The sequence below is a fragment of the Cucurbitaria berberidis genome, assembly GCF_010015615.1.
Source record: "Cucurbitaria berberidis CBS 394.84 unplaced genomic scaffold K460scaffold_1, whole genome shotgun sequence".
Classification (NCBI taxonomy): domain Eukaryota; kingdom Fungi; phylum Ascomycota; class Dothideomycetes; order Pleosporales; family Cucurbitariaceae; genus Cucurbitaria; species Cucurbitaria berberidis.
The window spans coordinates 2,865,019-2,879,851 of NW_024468935.1; the positions used below are offsets into that span (position 1 = coordinate 2,865,019).

At 51.3% G+C, this 14,833-nt stretch overlaps 6 protein-coding genes across 6 annotated transcripts; 5 read left to right on the forward strand and 1 right to left on the reverse strand.

The window, feature by feature from the left end:
• The first annotated feature begins 560 nt into the window (after positions 1-560).
• On the forward strand, positions 561-2,143 carry K460DRAFT_19074 (phosphatases II). The gene is made up of 2 exons (XM_040927117.1): positions 561-1,877; positions 2,109-2,143. The coding sequence occupies exon 1, from the start codon at positions 683-685 to the stop codon at positions 1,649-1,651; it is 969 nt and encodes a 322-aa protein (XP_040793215.1). The 5' UTR covers positions 561-682; the 3' UTR covers positions 1,652-1,877; positions 2,109-2,143.
• Positions 1,683-2,232, forward strand: K460DRAFT_19048 (uncharacterized protein). The gene is made up of 3 exons (XM_040927114.1): positions 1,683-1,877; positions 2,010-2,052; positions 2,109-2,232. Exons 1-3 carry the CDS (start codon positions 1,742-1,744, stop codon positions 2,158-2,160), a joined length of 231 nt encoding a protein of 76 aa, XP_040793216.1. The 5' UTR covers positions 1,683-1,741; the 3' UTR covers positions 2,161-2,232.
• A 171-nt stretch (positions 2,233-2,403) lies between these two features.
• K460DRAFT_350683 (uncharacterized protein) lies at positions 2,404-4,464 on the forward strand (the record flags this gene model as incomplete). The annotated part of the gene is made up of 3 exons (XM_040931519.1): positions 2,404-3,117; positions 3,172-3,582; positions 3,619-4,464. 3 exons carry the CDS (start codon positions 2,404-2,406, stop codon positions 4,462-4,464), a joined length of 1,971 nt encoding a protein of 656 aa, XP_040793217.1.
• A 359-nt stretch (positions 4,465-4,823) lies between these two features.
• K460DRAFT_412322 (phospholipase-like protein A2) lies at positions 4,824-7,695 on the reverse strand. The gene is made up of 2 exons (XM_040937533.1): positions 7,488-7,695; positions 4,824-7,437 (listed from the first exon to the last, which is right to left on the reverse strand). Exons 1-2 carry the CDS (start codon positions 7,544-7,546, stop codon positions 5,028-5,030), a joined length of 2,469 nt encoding a protein of 822 aa, XP_040793218.1. The 5' UTR covers positions 7,547-7,695; the 3' UTR covers positions 4,824-5,027.
• Positions 7,696-8,649: 954 nt separating this feature from the next.
• K460DRAFT_412323 (uncharacterized protein) lies at positions 8,650-11,661 on the forward strand. The gene is made up of 4 exons (XM_040937534.1): positions 8,650-8,660; positions 8,758-9,759; positions 9,808-9,992; positions 10,043-11,661. Exons 2-4 carry the CDS (start codon positions 8,763-8,765, stop codon positions 11,543-11,545), a joined length of 2,685 nt encoding a protein of 894 aa, XP_040793219.1. The 5' UTR covers positions 8,650-8,660; positions 8,758-8,762; the 3' UTR covers positions 11,546-11,661.
• A 494-nt stretch (positions 11,662-12,155) lies between these two features.
• On the forward strand, positions 12,156-14,456 carry K460DRAFT_301937 (uncharacterized protein). Its single transcript, XM_040929889.1, has 2 exons — positions 12,156-12,747; positions 12,795-14,456. Exons 1-2 carry the CDS (start codon positions 12,243-12,245, stop codon positions 14,165-14,167), a joined length of 1,878 nt encoding a protein of 625 aa, XP_040793220.1. The 5' UTR covers positions 12,156-12,242; the 3' UTR covers positions 14,168-14,456.
• Positions 14,457-14,833: the final 377 nt, after the last annotated feature.

Genomic DNA, 14,833 nt, shown 5'->3' on the forward strand with positions numbered 1-14,833 from the left:
CCGAAAGTTAAATAAAGCTCGATGCCTCGGAGGGCTCATGAAGCTGAACTGAATCGATTGAATCCGTCGCCCAAAGCCCGCTCACTACATTCGACCTTGATACTCTGAGGAGGCTAGAACCTGATGAACTGGCCAAATCCGTACATTCGCAAGCTGGTGAGCTGCATGTAGATGGTAGATAACTGCCTGCATTGAAGACAAATGCAACTCAGGTCAATAACAAGTCGAATGGTGGGGCTTGAGGCGCATTATGTCAGCGAGCGAGAATGGGGAATCTGATTCTGGTTAGCACTCCCGTCGTTGGGGAAGGCGGGCACATGTCGACTCGTACACAGGACGCATCCCCTTCTGTCATTTGTAAGTCGTCATGGCTGCCAGGACTCAGCATTTGCCCAGTTCGTCTGGTATCGCGCAAATTGTCTGAGTCAGTGGTTGTAGTCGCTGCGAGACAACACCGACAAGACTCTCGTCAGCTTGCTGTTGCCTACCGCGACCGCATCTACTTAGCTACAGACCTACTCAGACAATAGCAAGTCGTGCATAGCACTTCACTCGGACAGACGGTGCCTTCAGACTTGCCGCGTTACAAAAGCCCGCTCGCCGCACACCTGCTGTGCCTTCACGCCCCATCAAACACGCCACGAACCACCTCTATTCGATTCAACTGCGCAAGTCGCTCACCATGACTCCATTGCGCGAAGCGTCAGCCATGTCGGACCTCTCTCACGCGTATAAGCGCAATCTGCACGAGTACAGCTATCGTCTGCCCACGCCTCCCCGCATCGTCGTTCCCCCGCCTACCCTCACGATCGATATGCCCGATCTGACCGTTAGGAGCGGCGTCGGTACCGAAGGAGTTGATATGAGCTTTTTGGAGGAGCTGGATCTGGAGAACATCGTGCAGACCAACACACTGGTGGAGTGGGCGTACGAGCGTCGAAGACAGGCGCAATTGATCCTCCCATGGCTGTACCTGGGGCCAATGATGGCAGCAAGAGATAAGGCATTCCTTGAGCGCGAGGGAATCACGATGGTCTTGGCCATTCGATCCCAAACAAACAGCATGATGGGCGCCGTGCAGGCGGCTACGGAAGTATGCTGGGAAGTGGCTACAGTCGAGGCAGCTAGTATCCATGAACTTATCGGGCGGTTTACAGAGACGACTAGATTGATCAACACACACGTCGCGCGAGTCCGACAACACACTCTAGAGAAGAACGGCCACCCTACGCTCGGCAAGGTTCTGGTCTTCTGCGAGTCCGGGAATGAGAAGTCCGCTGCCGTCGTAGCAGCCTATCTCATGCAAACACTGGGCAATTTCGATCACGTCAAGGCGATGCAGGTCTGTCAAGCGCAACGTTTCTGCGTCAACTTCGACGACACTATCAAGAACATCCTGCACTCACACTGGGATATCATACATGCACGGCGCTTAGTCGCAAGCTGTGATACGCAGTCTCCGCAACAGACTGGCGCCATGGGCGCCAATGGCCAAAACGGCACACATCTCCAGCCTGTTCACGCACCGAAGCAGAAGAGATCTATCGCACAAACACGCGATGATGAGGATATGGAAATGGACGATGGCATGGATGAATCGGATGCACTCCGGTTCACAGGGCGCGACGTGACTCCCTTCCATGACTCTTAGGTGATGCGTTTTGGGTTGTCTTACGGCATTTGCCTTTTGCGTCATATCATTTCAAGGCGTTTTCAACTCACATTATACCCCACATGGCTCATGGCGTTCTTTGGCGAGGCATTTTTAAGCCTGGTGTTAGGAATGGCAAGTGTTGGAACCTGTCTCTTCGCGGGCGGGTATCTTGGGGGCACCTGCTCTCCCGTATACCTTCCTTCGGCAGGCGCAAGCATCCCTAGTAAGACTTTCACTCTAACTCTCCATACATTGAAATCGTTCCTTTGACCTCTGACCTGTGGTACCTTTACTGTGTTCCTTGGGTTTCGGATACTTGTGGCCTACCATTCCCGTGCTCCTTCTAACTGTGAAGACCTACAGGCAGTCCGCGCGGAGTATCATACGTGTCACAATGTGTAAGTGAACGCTCGAAGAGGGCAGTTGGAGACCATTGCGCTGACAAACAACGAAGCAATAGCACGGGCACAAGACGCAATGAACCTTGGAAGCATCTCACATCTTGAACTTTCCCCCGTAGTAGGTCATATAAAACGTCGAACTGACCTTCACCTCGACCTCTGAAAGCTGCTATCGGGCGCTAGCTCACAAAGAAGTGACCATGTGGGAGCCTTGCCTTCGTACGCGCCTGGCGCAATGACAGGGAAGCCCACAGGTTTTCGGTTCCGACCCACCAACCCTACTTATGTATAGGCCATTTGGGAGATATCAATACAGCATCATAGACCTTCATATTGGACACGGCGACTATGTCTTATAACTTGCGGCCTGGGAGGAAACTTAAACGTCCTGCACGGTACCAAAGCCAGAACGGCGACGAGTCAGAAGGGTCTCCAATTTCGGCGAACCATGTTACAGTCACGCACGCAAAGGTTCATAGCCTCTCACCCTCTCAACCTTTCAGTGCTGTCGCCCCCCAAACGCCGAACCCGTCACCTCTCGCTCCACGACCAACAGCACCTTTCATACCAGCAGCACATGACACACTAGCGACACCTCGAACCGTACTAAACGCAAGCAGTGCTTCAGTGCCACATAGGCGTCGCAACATGCCGAACGTAAGATATGTCCGCAAGTATTCACAGCGTCCGCTCGCCGACGAGCACCACGACAAGGACCGGGATGATACTCTGCCTGTCCGTCGACCCATAGGCCGCCCTCCTACACGTCCGCTACGGCATGTTCCTACCTCCATTTACCCAGGTGTCAAGCCAGCGTCGTTTCCGTCGCTTGCCTCCGATGAGCCACCATCTCAGGATACCTCAAAAGATGGGGTTCACTACGGCGCTTGGGAACTTATGAAGGCGATGGAGAAAAGCGACCAAAAAGGCATACACACGAGCAAGCGCGGGGTCGATGATATGTACAATAATGAAAAGTTCCCGTTGCGTGTGACAGAAGAGGAGAAGATGTGGTATGCCGATTTAGCGGAACGTTGGAGGCCGAACGATCCAGAGGTCCAGGTAAGTCACATACGTTTTACATGCATGGAGACATGACTGATAATCCACCTGAAGGTCGCATTTGCCTCGCTCTGGCCATCTCTGCGCCAGAGCATCATTGAGCAGATCCGCGACGATTTCCCACCGGGGACCTACTACGACTCATATCACCCCGTTCAATGCCTCCTTGGCCTATCCCAATCGGCACTCAAGATAATCCTGGACGAGAATAGCGCTATGTGGACTGTCGAAGACAATGTCCCGAAGTATCTTCGCGATTACAAAAAGCTCCATCCAGATAAAATCATCGACCCCGACGCACCCCCACCACGTGAAGTCGTGAAGGCAATCAAGTTTCTGAAGCAAGCACATCTTCCGGGCAGCCTTTTGGGGGAATGGCAGTTTCCGTTGCCTTCTATCGAGGTATTCAGACCCCCTCCTATCTACTCGATCCCCCTCAGGGTGACGGGCTCCCTTGGCGGAGGTGTATGCAACGATAGTAACGGCTGTTAGGACTTCCAGTCGTGGTCAAAAGCATGGATAGAAACAAACAGGTTGCCTAAGAATAATAGGAGTAACCCAGCTCTGTCTACAACGTCGGCCATTGCCAGTCGCGCGAAATTGGCGCCATTAGATGGCCCCACTACACCTGTGTGGCCCAACTCCTCATATAATTCCGGCTGGCTGCCTATAACAGAAAACAAAAAGCGGAAGAGAGGGCAAAACGAGGAAGATATTGCGCAAGAGCGTCGGTATCACGACTGGCAGGCCTCAACTTTTGCGGCTGCAGCCAAACGCTACAGTCAGAGACACTCTGTAGTGCACCAACGTACGTCCTCGTCGCAATATGAGAAACTACGAGTTCCGATCAGAACAGTAGATCAGCTCCAGGAAAGAAACAGAGCGCACCCAGGGCTGCGATCCCTTGGATTCACGAATATAACAAAAGGCTTGAGAGATTCTCATCATCACCATACTGTGATGGCCGGAAAGCAATACGACGAACGTCTCGCAACACCAGGTGTTGGTCCCCGCTACCCTCTTCCCCTGCCTGTGTCGGCAGCCGCATATGCTCAGACTACTACGGTCAACTTATTAGCAGCCCGGGAAGAAAACCAGGCAAGACGACTTGATGTACCCAACTATCAAACATATGGCCTTGGTCACGTTGCAAATGCGCAGCCACCAGCTTTGATGGGCCCGCCAGCGCCTCGAGGAATCACTTCGAACCCTACGCCAACTACCGCTCACTCAATAGGCGCTCAAGAAAACGGAACAGTCATCGTAGCAAGCTCACAACACGCGAGTGCCTTGTTGCGTCAACGGACAGAATCAAGTGCAGCGCAGGAACAAGCACAAGGGCAATAGGGTAGTAATACCACCGCCGCTCTTCCGGGAGATAGTGCCATGGCTTGATACTTCAGAAGCATCGAATACTTAGCGTCGTTCAGCGGCGCTTCAATCGTCATTGATAGCCACTGAGGCACAGCGAGCACAGCCATCACGTGCAATCACTGAAGGAGTGTTGCAAACGACAGCACCACATGCATCAGCACCACCAGTTCTAGCGGGAGAAAGACGGTTTGATGTAGCTGAGTAAGATGTTAACGCTACGTGAGGTTGATTTGAAGGTTTAGATATGTGAATTGGGTATGCAAGAAAGAAGTTGTATGACTTTGGACACTAGGTATTCTTGCTTGCGAATAAATAGAGTACAATCCCGAGCTCCGCACTTCCGCAAATCTGTCAAATCATATCTTCTTTCAAAGAGATACATTATTACATCACAACTGCTCTGAGCTAGCGAAATACACGCAATCAACGTTCATAAGCTTTCATTCTCGATCCAATTGGGTATAATGCGTCTATGTGATGTCCGCCTCGCTCGCTCGACTCCAACTCCCACCCAAACTCCGTATGCCATACAAAACCTAGCTAAACTGATCCCCATGCTCACACTCCCCGATCCTCCTCCCCGCCGTCCTTCCCTGGCTCAGTTTCCAATGCCACCTCCTCTCCTTTTCATCCTTGTCCCTCTGCTCTCGCTGCGCCTTCTTGCGCTCATACACGGCGCGAACCGTGCGCTTCGTCCGCTCGGCACCTTCCTGGAAATTAGTACGCGCAAGATCAACCACGCTATCGATCTGCTCGGGGGTATAAACGAAATTCCACGTCGACATGTAATCCGACGTTCTAGGGTCGACGCCGGGCACCTTCGGGTTGGCGAGGAAAGGGAAGTAGATGACTGTTATGCCAGAGGAAGGGTGCATGAGTTCCCAGTCTTCCTCGACGAGCTTGCTCTCGGGAGGATCGGATTCGCTTGTGCGCTCTTGCGTGGAGCCGACCCAGATGTTGCAGAATCCTAGGTCCTTTTTCTTGGTCTTCTTCTTCTCTGCTGCGTCTTGCGATTTGGCTTCGTCCATTTTGGTCTGGACTTCTTGTTCGGTCTTGGCTTCGGCTTTGTCGAGGTCTTGTTGGAGTTCTTCCATTGTTTCCTCTGCGGGAGGCCAGCCTGCGCCTACGGGCCAACCTCTGATTCCACGCTGGCGGGCATAGCCGTCGGCCACTTTGAGCCAATTGTCGGTTCGAACATCTGCAGAAGCGTCAAAGGCAACGAGGATGTCGACGTTACGCCCAGGCCGTAACAAGGGGTAAATAGGAAGGTTGTTCGACATGCCGGCGTCCATGAACTGAAAGTTCTTCTGTTCGAAGATACTCTCCGGACATGAAGCAGGCAGAAATTCGCGCATGCCGAGGGCGAAGTTTGGAATTGAGGCTGGATCGATAGGATGCACTTTGACAAGATCGTCATCGCGCTCGGATATCATGGCGTCGATGCTACCCAGGCCTGCCAGGCTCCTCATGAGAGGTTGAACCTCTCTGTAGTAATGAGATAGCGTTGCACAAAAGGCCGATCCCCAGATGCCCATGAGGAGAGGGACGCGCACTTCAGGTAGAGCCAGGCCGTTCTCTCGCCAGACTGTGCGTCCGTTCTCGAATCGACGGCCCATTGCCCATGTGGGTATACCGGCTGACAGTTCCTCACACCACATCTCATAGGGTGTGAATTCAAACCATTGGAACCATGCTTCTCTTCTTGCTTTCGCTTCCGCAGCAATGACATCTGTAGTGTCGGATTGTTCAGTGAGCGGAATCTCGTGTCGTACCGCGGTGTAAATGGGGAGAGGATTTGAACCGTCGTCTGTATACCGTCGCTGGTTGGAGACCTTGAAGTCGTAGCCGCTAACAGATAGGGCGCCTTTGGGAACAAGTAACCGGGCTGCGAGGAGTGCGCCGTAGATGTCCACAATACCGAAGTCGGCATCAGGGATACCCTTGGCTTTTTCGACCAGTCCGCTGAGCAGGTACTTGTTCGTCGGTGCACTGACCAGGAGTTCTAGTGCATCGGGAGGGAAAGCAATGTGCACGCCGAGCCTGTTCTTCAGGTGTCGGATCAGTTCAGCATGGCTGCGTTTCGTAACATCCGAGTAGTAGAGCGTCTGAAGCCAGCAGCTCCCACTAACACCTGCGGTGTATGTGACGCAGTCAAAGAGCCCCTGCTCCTTGGAAGAAAGGTACGATGATGAGCCGGCAACAAGAGCGCGTAGCCCTCCACCAGATCCACACATGGCAATGACTGGGACATCATCAGGGTGGATGGTAGCTTCCGGAATATCAAGGTAACGCGCAAGTGCTGCTTTGGTGAATTGCGCCCTATTCTGCAGGAAAGCCTTCTCCTCCTGACACAGCTCGTCGGACACTCTCACAGAAGCGTCCCAGGTTATCTCCGGATTGACCTCTGGGTCGTTCGCTTCGTACCAAATCTCTTCTGCCAGGGAGCCTGGTGCCATTGACAGCTCATTCTGCAGTTTGCGGATGAAGCCAGGTAGTACCTTGACCCAGTTTGGAACCACGTAATCGATAATGGTGTCTCCAATTGAGGAAGCTGATGGAGGGGCACTCGGGAATTTGCTTGTTATCGTCTGCCAGGCCGACTGTTTGTCTCCAGCATGTTCATCCTCTCCACTATAGCCCTTTGCAACGCGCGATTGAGGTGGAGCATCTTGGTCTCCTGGTTTGCCATCGTGTTGTTTGTTGATTAGATCTTCGGCTTCTTCCGTGGAGGTTGTTTTGGTTTTTCTCTCGTCGTGATTTGGCTCAGATGGTTTTGGGGATGACCATGCAGCGGGCGCATCGAGATGGATGGGGCGAATGATAGACCACGAGTGTTGTGTGAAAAGATAGCCAGCGGTGGCGGTCGCAAGAAGGCATGGAGGGCCGTATCGAAGGCCAAGGGTAGCAGCGTTGGGTCTACGAGGAAGTGTACGTGTTGTATGCAGCCTGAAAGTCTTAACATCTCTACGCTCTTCAAGTCGATGCGATAAACTTACCCTCGGCGCGTGCCGCGCAGCCCACACTGGCCCAGCGCGCGCGTCCGAAAGATGGCCATGAAGTAGAGAAGAAGTCGGGACAAACGAGGGAAAAGAGCGGATGCAAGGCTACGCGTAGAAGCGGCTTGCGAAAAGCCCCATGAGCTCACAGGAATGCGCTCAGCATGACGAAAGCGCGCAACCTGTTGGAAGGCCGTATTTTCCCGCCTATTCGCGATTCAGGTTTCGCGGGACGGCAATCGAGAACGTCTGCCAAGCCATGCAGGAACACCCTTCTAGTGGGGCGCCGACGACCTTCTTCCACTAGAACGCCCGAAGCCATCGTCAACAATCATGTCGAAGTTGTTGGGGTTGTAGCATATCCTATAGGGCTTGCCCGCTTTATCCAACTATTGTAGCTATGATCAGCGCATTCGCTTACATAGTATAGTCTCTCTGCCATTGCCGAATCTGCGACTAGTCCATGGCCTCCCGCTTGATATATGGCATTTGGTATTTGGTAGCACAAGAGCCTCACAGTAATCTACAGCTTCATAACTTGAGGAGATCGAATGTCTGGTTTGTGAGGTCGCATTTCGGCAACGAGCAAACAACTATTGCACCCACGGCCAGGGCAACAACAACGCAAGTTTATCTCATCACTCACCATCTCGTTCTAGATCAGCCCGTCCTTTTTCTCATATATTCCCGAAACGATAGGTGTAGTTGCTGAACTTCTAGCTCTTGCTTACGATACCAGTCCACTTGGTAATAAATACATCCAACGCGCAAGGTCGGCTCCATCAAAATGGTTAACGTTGATTCTGAGAAGCTGCTGGGGAGGCCATGCCCTAGTCAAAATATAGTAGAGGCTTTCCGTCTCTCTCACCTCGTAGCAACCTGGTCTTGGTTTGTAGTAAAAGCTTAACGTCTCGTCTACTCTGTCTCTCACTTACCTGTGCTGGTTCAGATTGTCTCACCTACCAGTTCATACTTAGGTTCTAGTCCATACTTTACTCTCCTCCTACTCAACAATATCCACCAATTCAAACATCCTCATCTTGAACACACATACGTCCACTGCGTCCTCATAACATCTTCTTTACGTCAGAGACATTCATATATATCTCATTCTCTCTCTCCTCAGGTGTTCTCGCAGCATATATAATTCTTCGGCCAAGCAAGATACTCGAGGTAAGTCATTCCTTCGGTTGCATGGGTGTCTAGAGTCGCAGCTCTACCTGCGTGGCCGTTCTCTCCTCTTAGGCCCTCACTTCTGACATATTCGCAGGCAGTATGACGAGACCTACAGATACAGAACCACCCAATGAACAAGCCCACCATGGTACTACACATGCAAGGAAGCGGAAATTCAAGGATACGTATGACCCCAGCAAGGAAGACTTCCCGGACGATCCTTGGTATGCCTTGGACCATGATCGTATTACAACCACGGTTAGGAACATGTGCGATAATCTAATTATCCCACTTCAACGTCACGAGTCAGTTGATCAAGGAATTAAAGACCTGGTAAAGGCTTTACAAGCCGCGAAGCAATTACCCAGAATCAAGAATTTACGGTTGGCAAGTCTTGGAGAACAGGGGAAAGGCAAAAGCTCCCTGATCAATGCCGTGTTGGACCGCAAGCTCTTAGGCGCTTCTGGTGGCTCCGTGGCCGAAACCGCCTTTGCGACCACCGTCCTGTATAAAGAGGGGGCCGATGACCACACTCGACGCAGCGATGTTAAGATCCAGTTCTGGGACGCGGAAGAAACAGGAGTTCGTATCAAGGAACAGATCGACCGTTGGACCGCCGTATACCCCGGCTCAACGTCTGACCAGCTTCAAGACAGTGGTGAAGACGATGCCGCTAGTGATACCTCAGATCACGAAACCCCAATCAAAGACGATCCGGACAACCTACAAGGACGAAAAGTTGCTTCGAAGACGCTACAGCGCGGTGCAGCTACCGCAAAAGACTTCTTCGGAGTTATCTTCAACACCAAAGAAGACGAGACGGCCAAGCGCTGGCTTGATGAAATTTTGCACTCGCCCAGCTTTCGAAATAGCGACTTCTATCAGGTTTGTCACGAACGGGCTCGAAAACGTCTTCTTGAGATCAGTAGTCAGGCCGATACGCACACTTCACTATCAGAACACAAAGATATCTCCGACAAAGACTTGACTCGGGTTCGCATTTTGATCAAACAGATATGGCCGTTCGTCAAATCTGTCACAATCGCGACTGGTCATGTCCTCCTTCGAAATGGGCTGAGTTTCATTGATCTACCTGGTAAGTTCAATATTGTCTTACGAGTCGGAACATTGCTAATTGAACCAGGTTACGGAGACACGAGTCAGCTTCGTGAAACGGTCATCAATGACTTCCGTCGAAAGGCCGACTGTGAGATAGTGGTAGCACCATTTTCTCGTCTGCAAACAAGTACAGTGCAGGAACGCTATCTTGGCCGATCAATCCGTCGAAACGGCGCGAATAAAACATTTCTCGTCATGAACAGGTCGGACGTTAGTTATGTTATCGAGCTACTTTACATCTATACTAACAACTGTAACAGGAGCTACTTAATGAGAATGATGTAGGGGAAATGATCAGCCAGATGAAGGAAGAGCCCTTCCTAAGCTTGACCGCACGTTTAACCTATATCGAAAGTATTAATGATGACGACGATCAAGATGAAGATGAAATTAAGAATAGCTTGGATCAGATCATGAAAGAAGCTACTATAGCTTACATCGAGCGTGAAACGAGATTGGTCCAGACGCAAATGGCTCAGAAGGGCGTCAAAGTCTTCGCCGTGTCCGCTCTTTCGTACCTCCTATTGACGAATCGCCTTTGGAGGCAGGTCCCAGTCCTTACTGCAGAGGAGTCTGGGATCCCTGCTTTCCGACAGTTCCTATACAGTCTTCCCGCAGAGTCAAACCACCGCAGTTACCGAGATCATATTTTCCATGCGCTACCAGCCGCTCGAAAGCGGGCTACAACTGTGCTTGACAAACACATTGAAGACAAAGGCTACGCTAGGATGCGAAAGGACCTGGAAATCCAAATACCTGTCCTCGAGGAACAACTCAGAGGCCTCGGGGCTAGGCAGATAGAAATGCTTGTGGCAAAGCTTTGGTGTCAGAGCGGGCTGGAGGCTGCGACCAGTGGTATCCGGTTGCTGGCTCGGCAGGAATGGATTCATGCGAGAATTCACCACTCCGGATTTGCAAAGATGCTTCGAGAGAACGGCATCCCTGTTGACGGCAAATTCTGCGGCCGCAATCTGAATGATGACATTCTTGGTACATTGAAAGGATATATCAAGCAATGGCATAACAAGATGCAGCCAAGAGCAGAACAACTTTCGCGACGCCTGTATAGACCTGTTCAAGACCTTTTCACGGGTATCGAAAGATCCATCAACCGTACATCTGCACACCCAGCTTTGAAAAGAGATGCAATCGAGGCGTTAACAGATGCATCGGACGAAACCAGGACAGCTTACGACATCATGGCACTGGAGCTGGGCAAATCTCTTAGAGAGAACTATCTATGGTTTACTACGGAGATCGACATATATTGCCCCATTGCAAGAGAGATGAATCCTGTCTACAATCAAGCCCTGGGTGTTGTAGGAGGTCGGGGCAGTTATGACAGGCAACGCAACAAGATCCTGGAGTCCATCCTGCCCAATGCAGAGAATCCGGATACTGAGCTCTTTTGCCCACTGATCAAAAACCTCGAGATGCAACTCATGAGCCGCCAGAAAGATGTATGGAAGGTTCCATGCGATACATTCATCACAGAAGCAATAGCTCAGCTGAACGACTTCTCTCATATCGCAGAACAGCTTCTGATGGACGATGCTTACGCGACAGAGCAGCACAAAGAGGCTCGCAAGGAGTTGACGAGGCTGCTTGTCGACTTTGACAAGCGCTTGAAAGATCTCCAGGATCACTTTACACACCCGGCGGAACACCCGCCAGGGAAGAAGGCCAAGCGCAAGGACGGCGGGGAAGAATTGGCTCTGTTTTACCCCATGGGCATAGACTTGCCTTCTCTTCTTGAAGAGTAGTTTTCGGAAAATACTTGGTAGCTTGCAGGTTTCACTCCTTGTGCGTTCGGCATTGTCTTCAGGCGTTCTCATATTTGATTGTTTTGGGTAGTGATTATGTATGAGCATATTCGGAAAACTTAGTCGATTGCATCTCCATTTTCCCGCATACATGGGTATGCATATGAGACAGCTTGGCTTTATGCAGAGGCTCAGGAAGATTCATACATAACGGTGTTATCATGTTCACAGTCCTGCAAGCTAATTCACATGTTCTCGGAATCTACTCCGCCATGAACAAAAAGCGCTAGAAGTGCTCGTATACCGATTATTCCAGGGTTTCACCATACTGTAATCTTTTGAAAGCCTATAAGCGACTAAAATACTGCAACTCGTAGTTCGAGTATAATTGTAGGTTTCAGTCCCGCATTGCGACCGTGGATGTTGTTGAAGCTTTGTCCAGTGGATCACCGAGGCGCAGACCCTGGGTCGTCATAGCTCCGTTGTCTCCACGACAGCTCCACAAGCGCCCCTCTGTATACAACCATGTGCTGTACTCATTTATCGCAGTCGTGAATATCTCTTAATATTTTGAGCTTTGTATGATACTGTCTGTATTCCGTTCACCTAGCCCCGCCACTTCCGTATTTGCAACACTCGCCGTCGCTACCGTCGTCCGCTCGTGCCTTGAGGCACTCGCGAACCGCGAGCAGGCGCCATGGTTGCCCAACGCAGGGCGGCGCTCCTTGAGGAGAGCGCCGAAGTCGAAGTACTCTTCGCCAATATGGAAAAAATGAAGGCCCTCACAAAGAAGATCCAGGGCAGCGTCAACAGGCTAGACGCGAGCGGAAAGGCGGTACAAGAAGCTATTAGCCCGATCTATGGAAACACGCAGAAGCTGCAGATTGCGAATACGAATATCGATCGCGTTATCGAGGCGATTGAGCGATTGAGAGCGCCAAGGGAGGAGAGCGAGAGGGAGGAGAGAATCATTCGAGCAGGACCCGGAAGAGGCGATTTCGACGGCTACATTGCCTCCCTTGATCGAACAACACAGGCGCTTTCAGATCTCAAGCGCACGAACTTGCGCTCGAACGAGAAAGCGATCGCTCATCTTAGCGGCCTACTGAAGCTTGGAAATAAACAGCTCGAGGACGTATTTCGGGGTATCTTACAGGATTGCTCCCGAGAGAAGTTGCAGCCGTTGGAGTATGTTGCTAAGCGTACGTTCATCTTGCACATATGATAAGAACACACTGACATTCCCCAGAGAACCCATTTCCACGTATACCCCAAGAGAAGCTCAACACCCTGCGCCAGATCAGCTCTCACATATCGAAGTCCTTCGCTCAATTGTCGCAAAACGATGTGTCGCATACCCCCACCCAAAGAATATATGCAGACGTGCGAGGCGATTACCTCGAAAGCTCGTTGACTAGTCTTGTGCAAGCATCGATTAGCACAGCTAGGAAAGTCCAGGCGGACGCGTTATACAAGAAGGGAACAAATGGCATTGGAACTTATGTTCAGGCAATAGAAGGACTATTCGTGGCCGAGTACGACAACCTAAACTACGTGTTCGAACGAGAAGAATGGAGTTTGGTCTGTGTGTCTACCTGCCAGGTTCCACTGGGAGACTTCAACAAGACACTACGCGAGCTGAACGGACATATCCAGAAGAACTTGCTGACGGACTGCTTCCTCGGCTATGAGATCTGCGGGCTTGTCAGGACCTTGTCCATGCGACTGCAGAAACAAACAGGCGCGCTCAAAGACCAGATCTACGACAGCGTCAAGCCGATCCGAGAAACTTCGAAGTTGTCCCTGAGCAAGCTATTAGAAGATGCGCGGGCTCGTTCCCAGGGCCTTATCGCTCTCCCAATCGATGGAGGTCCCGTGGACATAACAACACAGACGATGCGACGCCTCCAGGAGATGACCAATTATCTGGACCCTCTGTCGTCAATATTGGCATCACTAGGTGAAGGTGGATGGAATTCAGGATCCACAAACAACTCTTCAACCACCTTGGACGTTGGCCCCGACTCCATGAAGTTGTTCGCGCATTATGCATCTGACACTATCGACACACTACTGCAGAACCTGATTGGCAAGGCTAGGATGCTACTGAAGGGCAAAAACCTGCAGGGCGTCTTCATAGCGAACAACGTGGCTATCATCACACGGATAATACGGTCCTCAGAATTAGCCCCCCTTATGGAGAGCTACTCTAAGAAGCTCGGAGACTGGCGCAAACAGAGCACAGCCATGTATCTCGAAGCATGGCGGGAACCATCGGGGTACTTGCTCGATGTGCAGTACACGAACCGCAGCAAGGAACGACCAACTTCCGGCGGCATAGACTCCGCTGCCATTGTGAAGTCTCTCGGCTCGAAAGATAAAGACGCCATCAAGGAGAAATTCAAAAGCTTCAACACCAGCTTCGACGATCTAGTGACACGCCACAAGTCGTACGCGATGGAGCCTGAAGTGAGGAGCCAACTAGCCAAGGAGGTGCAGAATATCATCGAGCCGCTGTACAACCGGTTCTACGACCGCTATCGGGAGATTGACAAGGGCAAGGGCAAGTACGTGAAGTACGACAAGACTGAGCTGAATAGGACGCTCGCGAGCTTTGCCTAGCACAGTGACTTTGGCGTTGGTCTGTATTTTTAGGCGTTCGATTTGCACGCAAAATACCCTTTGGATATTACCCATCAGGCATTGATGAATTGGGAGGGCTGGATGATAGCAGTGGATTTTATGCAAGTGCATGCGATGCAATGCGATTGGATTGGTTCGGAACCATGATTTGGAGCACCGGCTGTGTTGTGTACCGTGGCTCCAGCTTGTACTGCAACGTTCATTGTATGACATCGTGATATAGCAGCGGGATACTTTGTAGACATAATGTGAGGATTTGTAGCAGTGCAAATTTGTTCAAAGTTTATAGTTCATAGTTCATTGTTTGGCGTGCTGATCGTGCCTGGGTTCAGAGGTGCAAATTACAGCAAGCGCGTGCACGTGTCGCTACCTGTTTGGGAAATAACAGTTCGCGACTGCTTTTCGGAGCGCAGCAACCAACAAGCACAGGAGACTCCTGCGCTCAGCGTGCAAGCGGTCAATTGCATTCTTGAACACTTTTACCAGCTCCGCCATATCCCGCCATATCATTTGCGACTCTTCCCATCGCCATCCCTGTTACTTGGTGGTGTCGCGGGGGGTTTTTGGACTAGCGCCCATTTCTTCGACGTTGCTCCAATCCCTGTGCGTGCGGACCCCTTTCCTCCAGCAAGACGAAGCGCACCA

Bases quoted from the DNA above. Each gene is read 5' to 3' on its own strand.
- K460DRAFT_19074 (XM_040927117.1), top strand. From the start codon at position 683: ATGACTCCATTGCGCGAAGCGTCAGCCATGTCGGACCTCTCTCACGCG.
- K460DRAFT_19048 (XM_040927114.1), top strand. From the start codon at position 1,742: ATGGCGTTCTTTGGCGAGGCATTTTTAAGCCTGGTGTTAGGAATGGCA. The intron at 1,878-2,009 runs GTAAGACTTTCA...CTAACTGTGAAG, and splicing joins GGCAGGCGCAAGCATCCCTA to ACCTACAGGCAGTCCGCGCG. The intron at 2,053-2,108 runs GTAAGTGAACGC...CAAACAACGAAG, and splicing joins TATCATACGTGTCACAATGT to CAATAGCACGGGCACAAGAC.
- K460DRAFT_412322 (XM_040937533.1), bottom strand. From the start codon at position 7,546: ATGGCCATCTTTCGGACGCGCGCGCTGGGCCAGTGTGGGCTGCGCGGC. The intron at 7,438-7,487 runs GTAAGTTTATCG...TAAGACTTTCAG, and splicing joins CTGCGCGGCACGCGCCGAGG to GCTGCATACAACACGTACAC.
- K460DRAFT_412323 (XM_040937534.1), top strand. From the start codon at position 8,763: ATGACGAGACCTACAGATACAGAACCACCCAATGAACAAGCCCACCAT. The intron at 9,760-9,807 runs GTAAGTTCAATA...TAATTGAACCAG, and splicing joins GAGTTTCATTGATCTACCTG to GTTACGGAGACACGAGTCAG. The intron at 9,993-10,042 runs GTTAGTTATGTT...CAACTGTAACAG, and splicing joins TCGTCATGAACAGGTCGGAC to GAGCTACTTAATGAGAATGA.
- K460DRAFT_301937 (XM_040929889.1), top strand. From the start codon at position 12,243: ATGGTTGCCCAACGCAGGGCGGCGCTCCTTGAGGAGAGCGCCGAAGTC. The intron at 12,748-12,794 runs GTACGTTCATCT...GACATTCCCCAG, and splicing joins GTTGGAGTATGTTGCTAAGC to AGAACCCATTTCCACGTATA.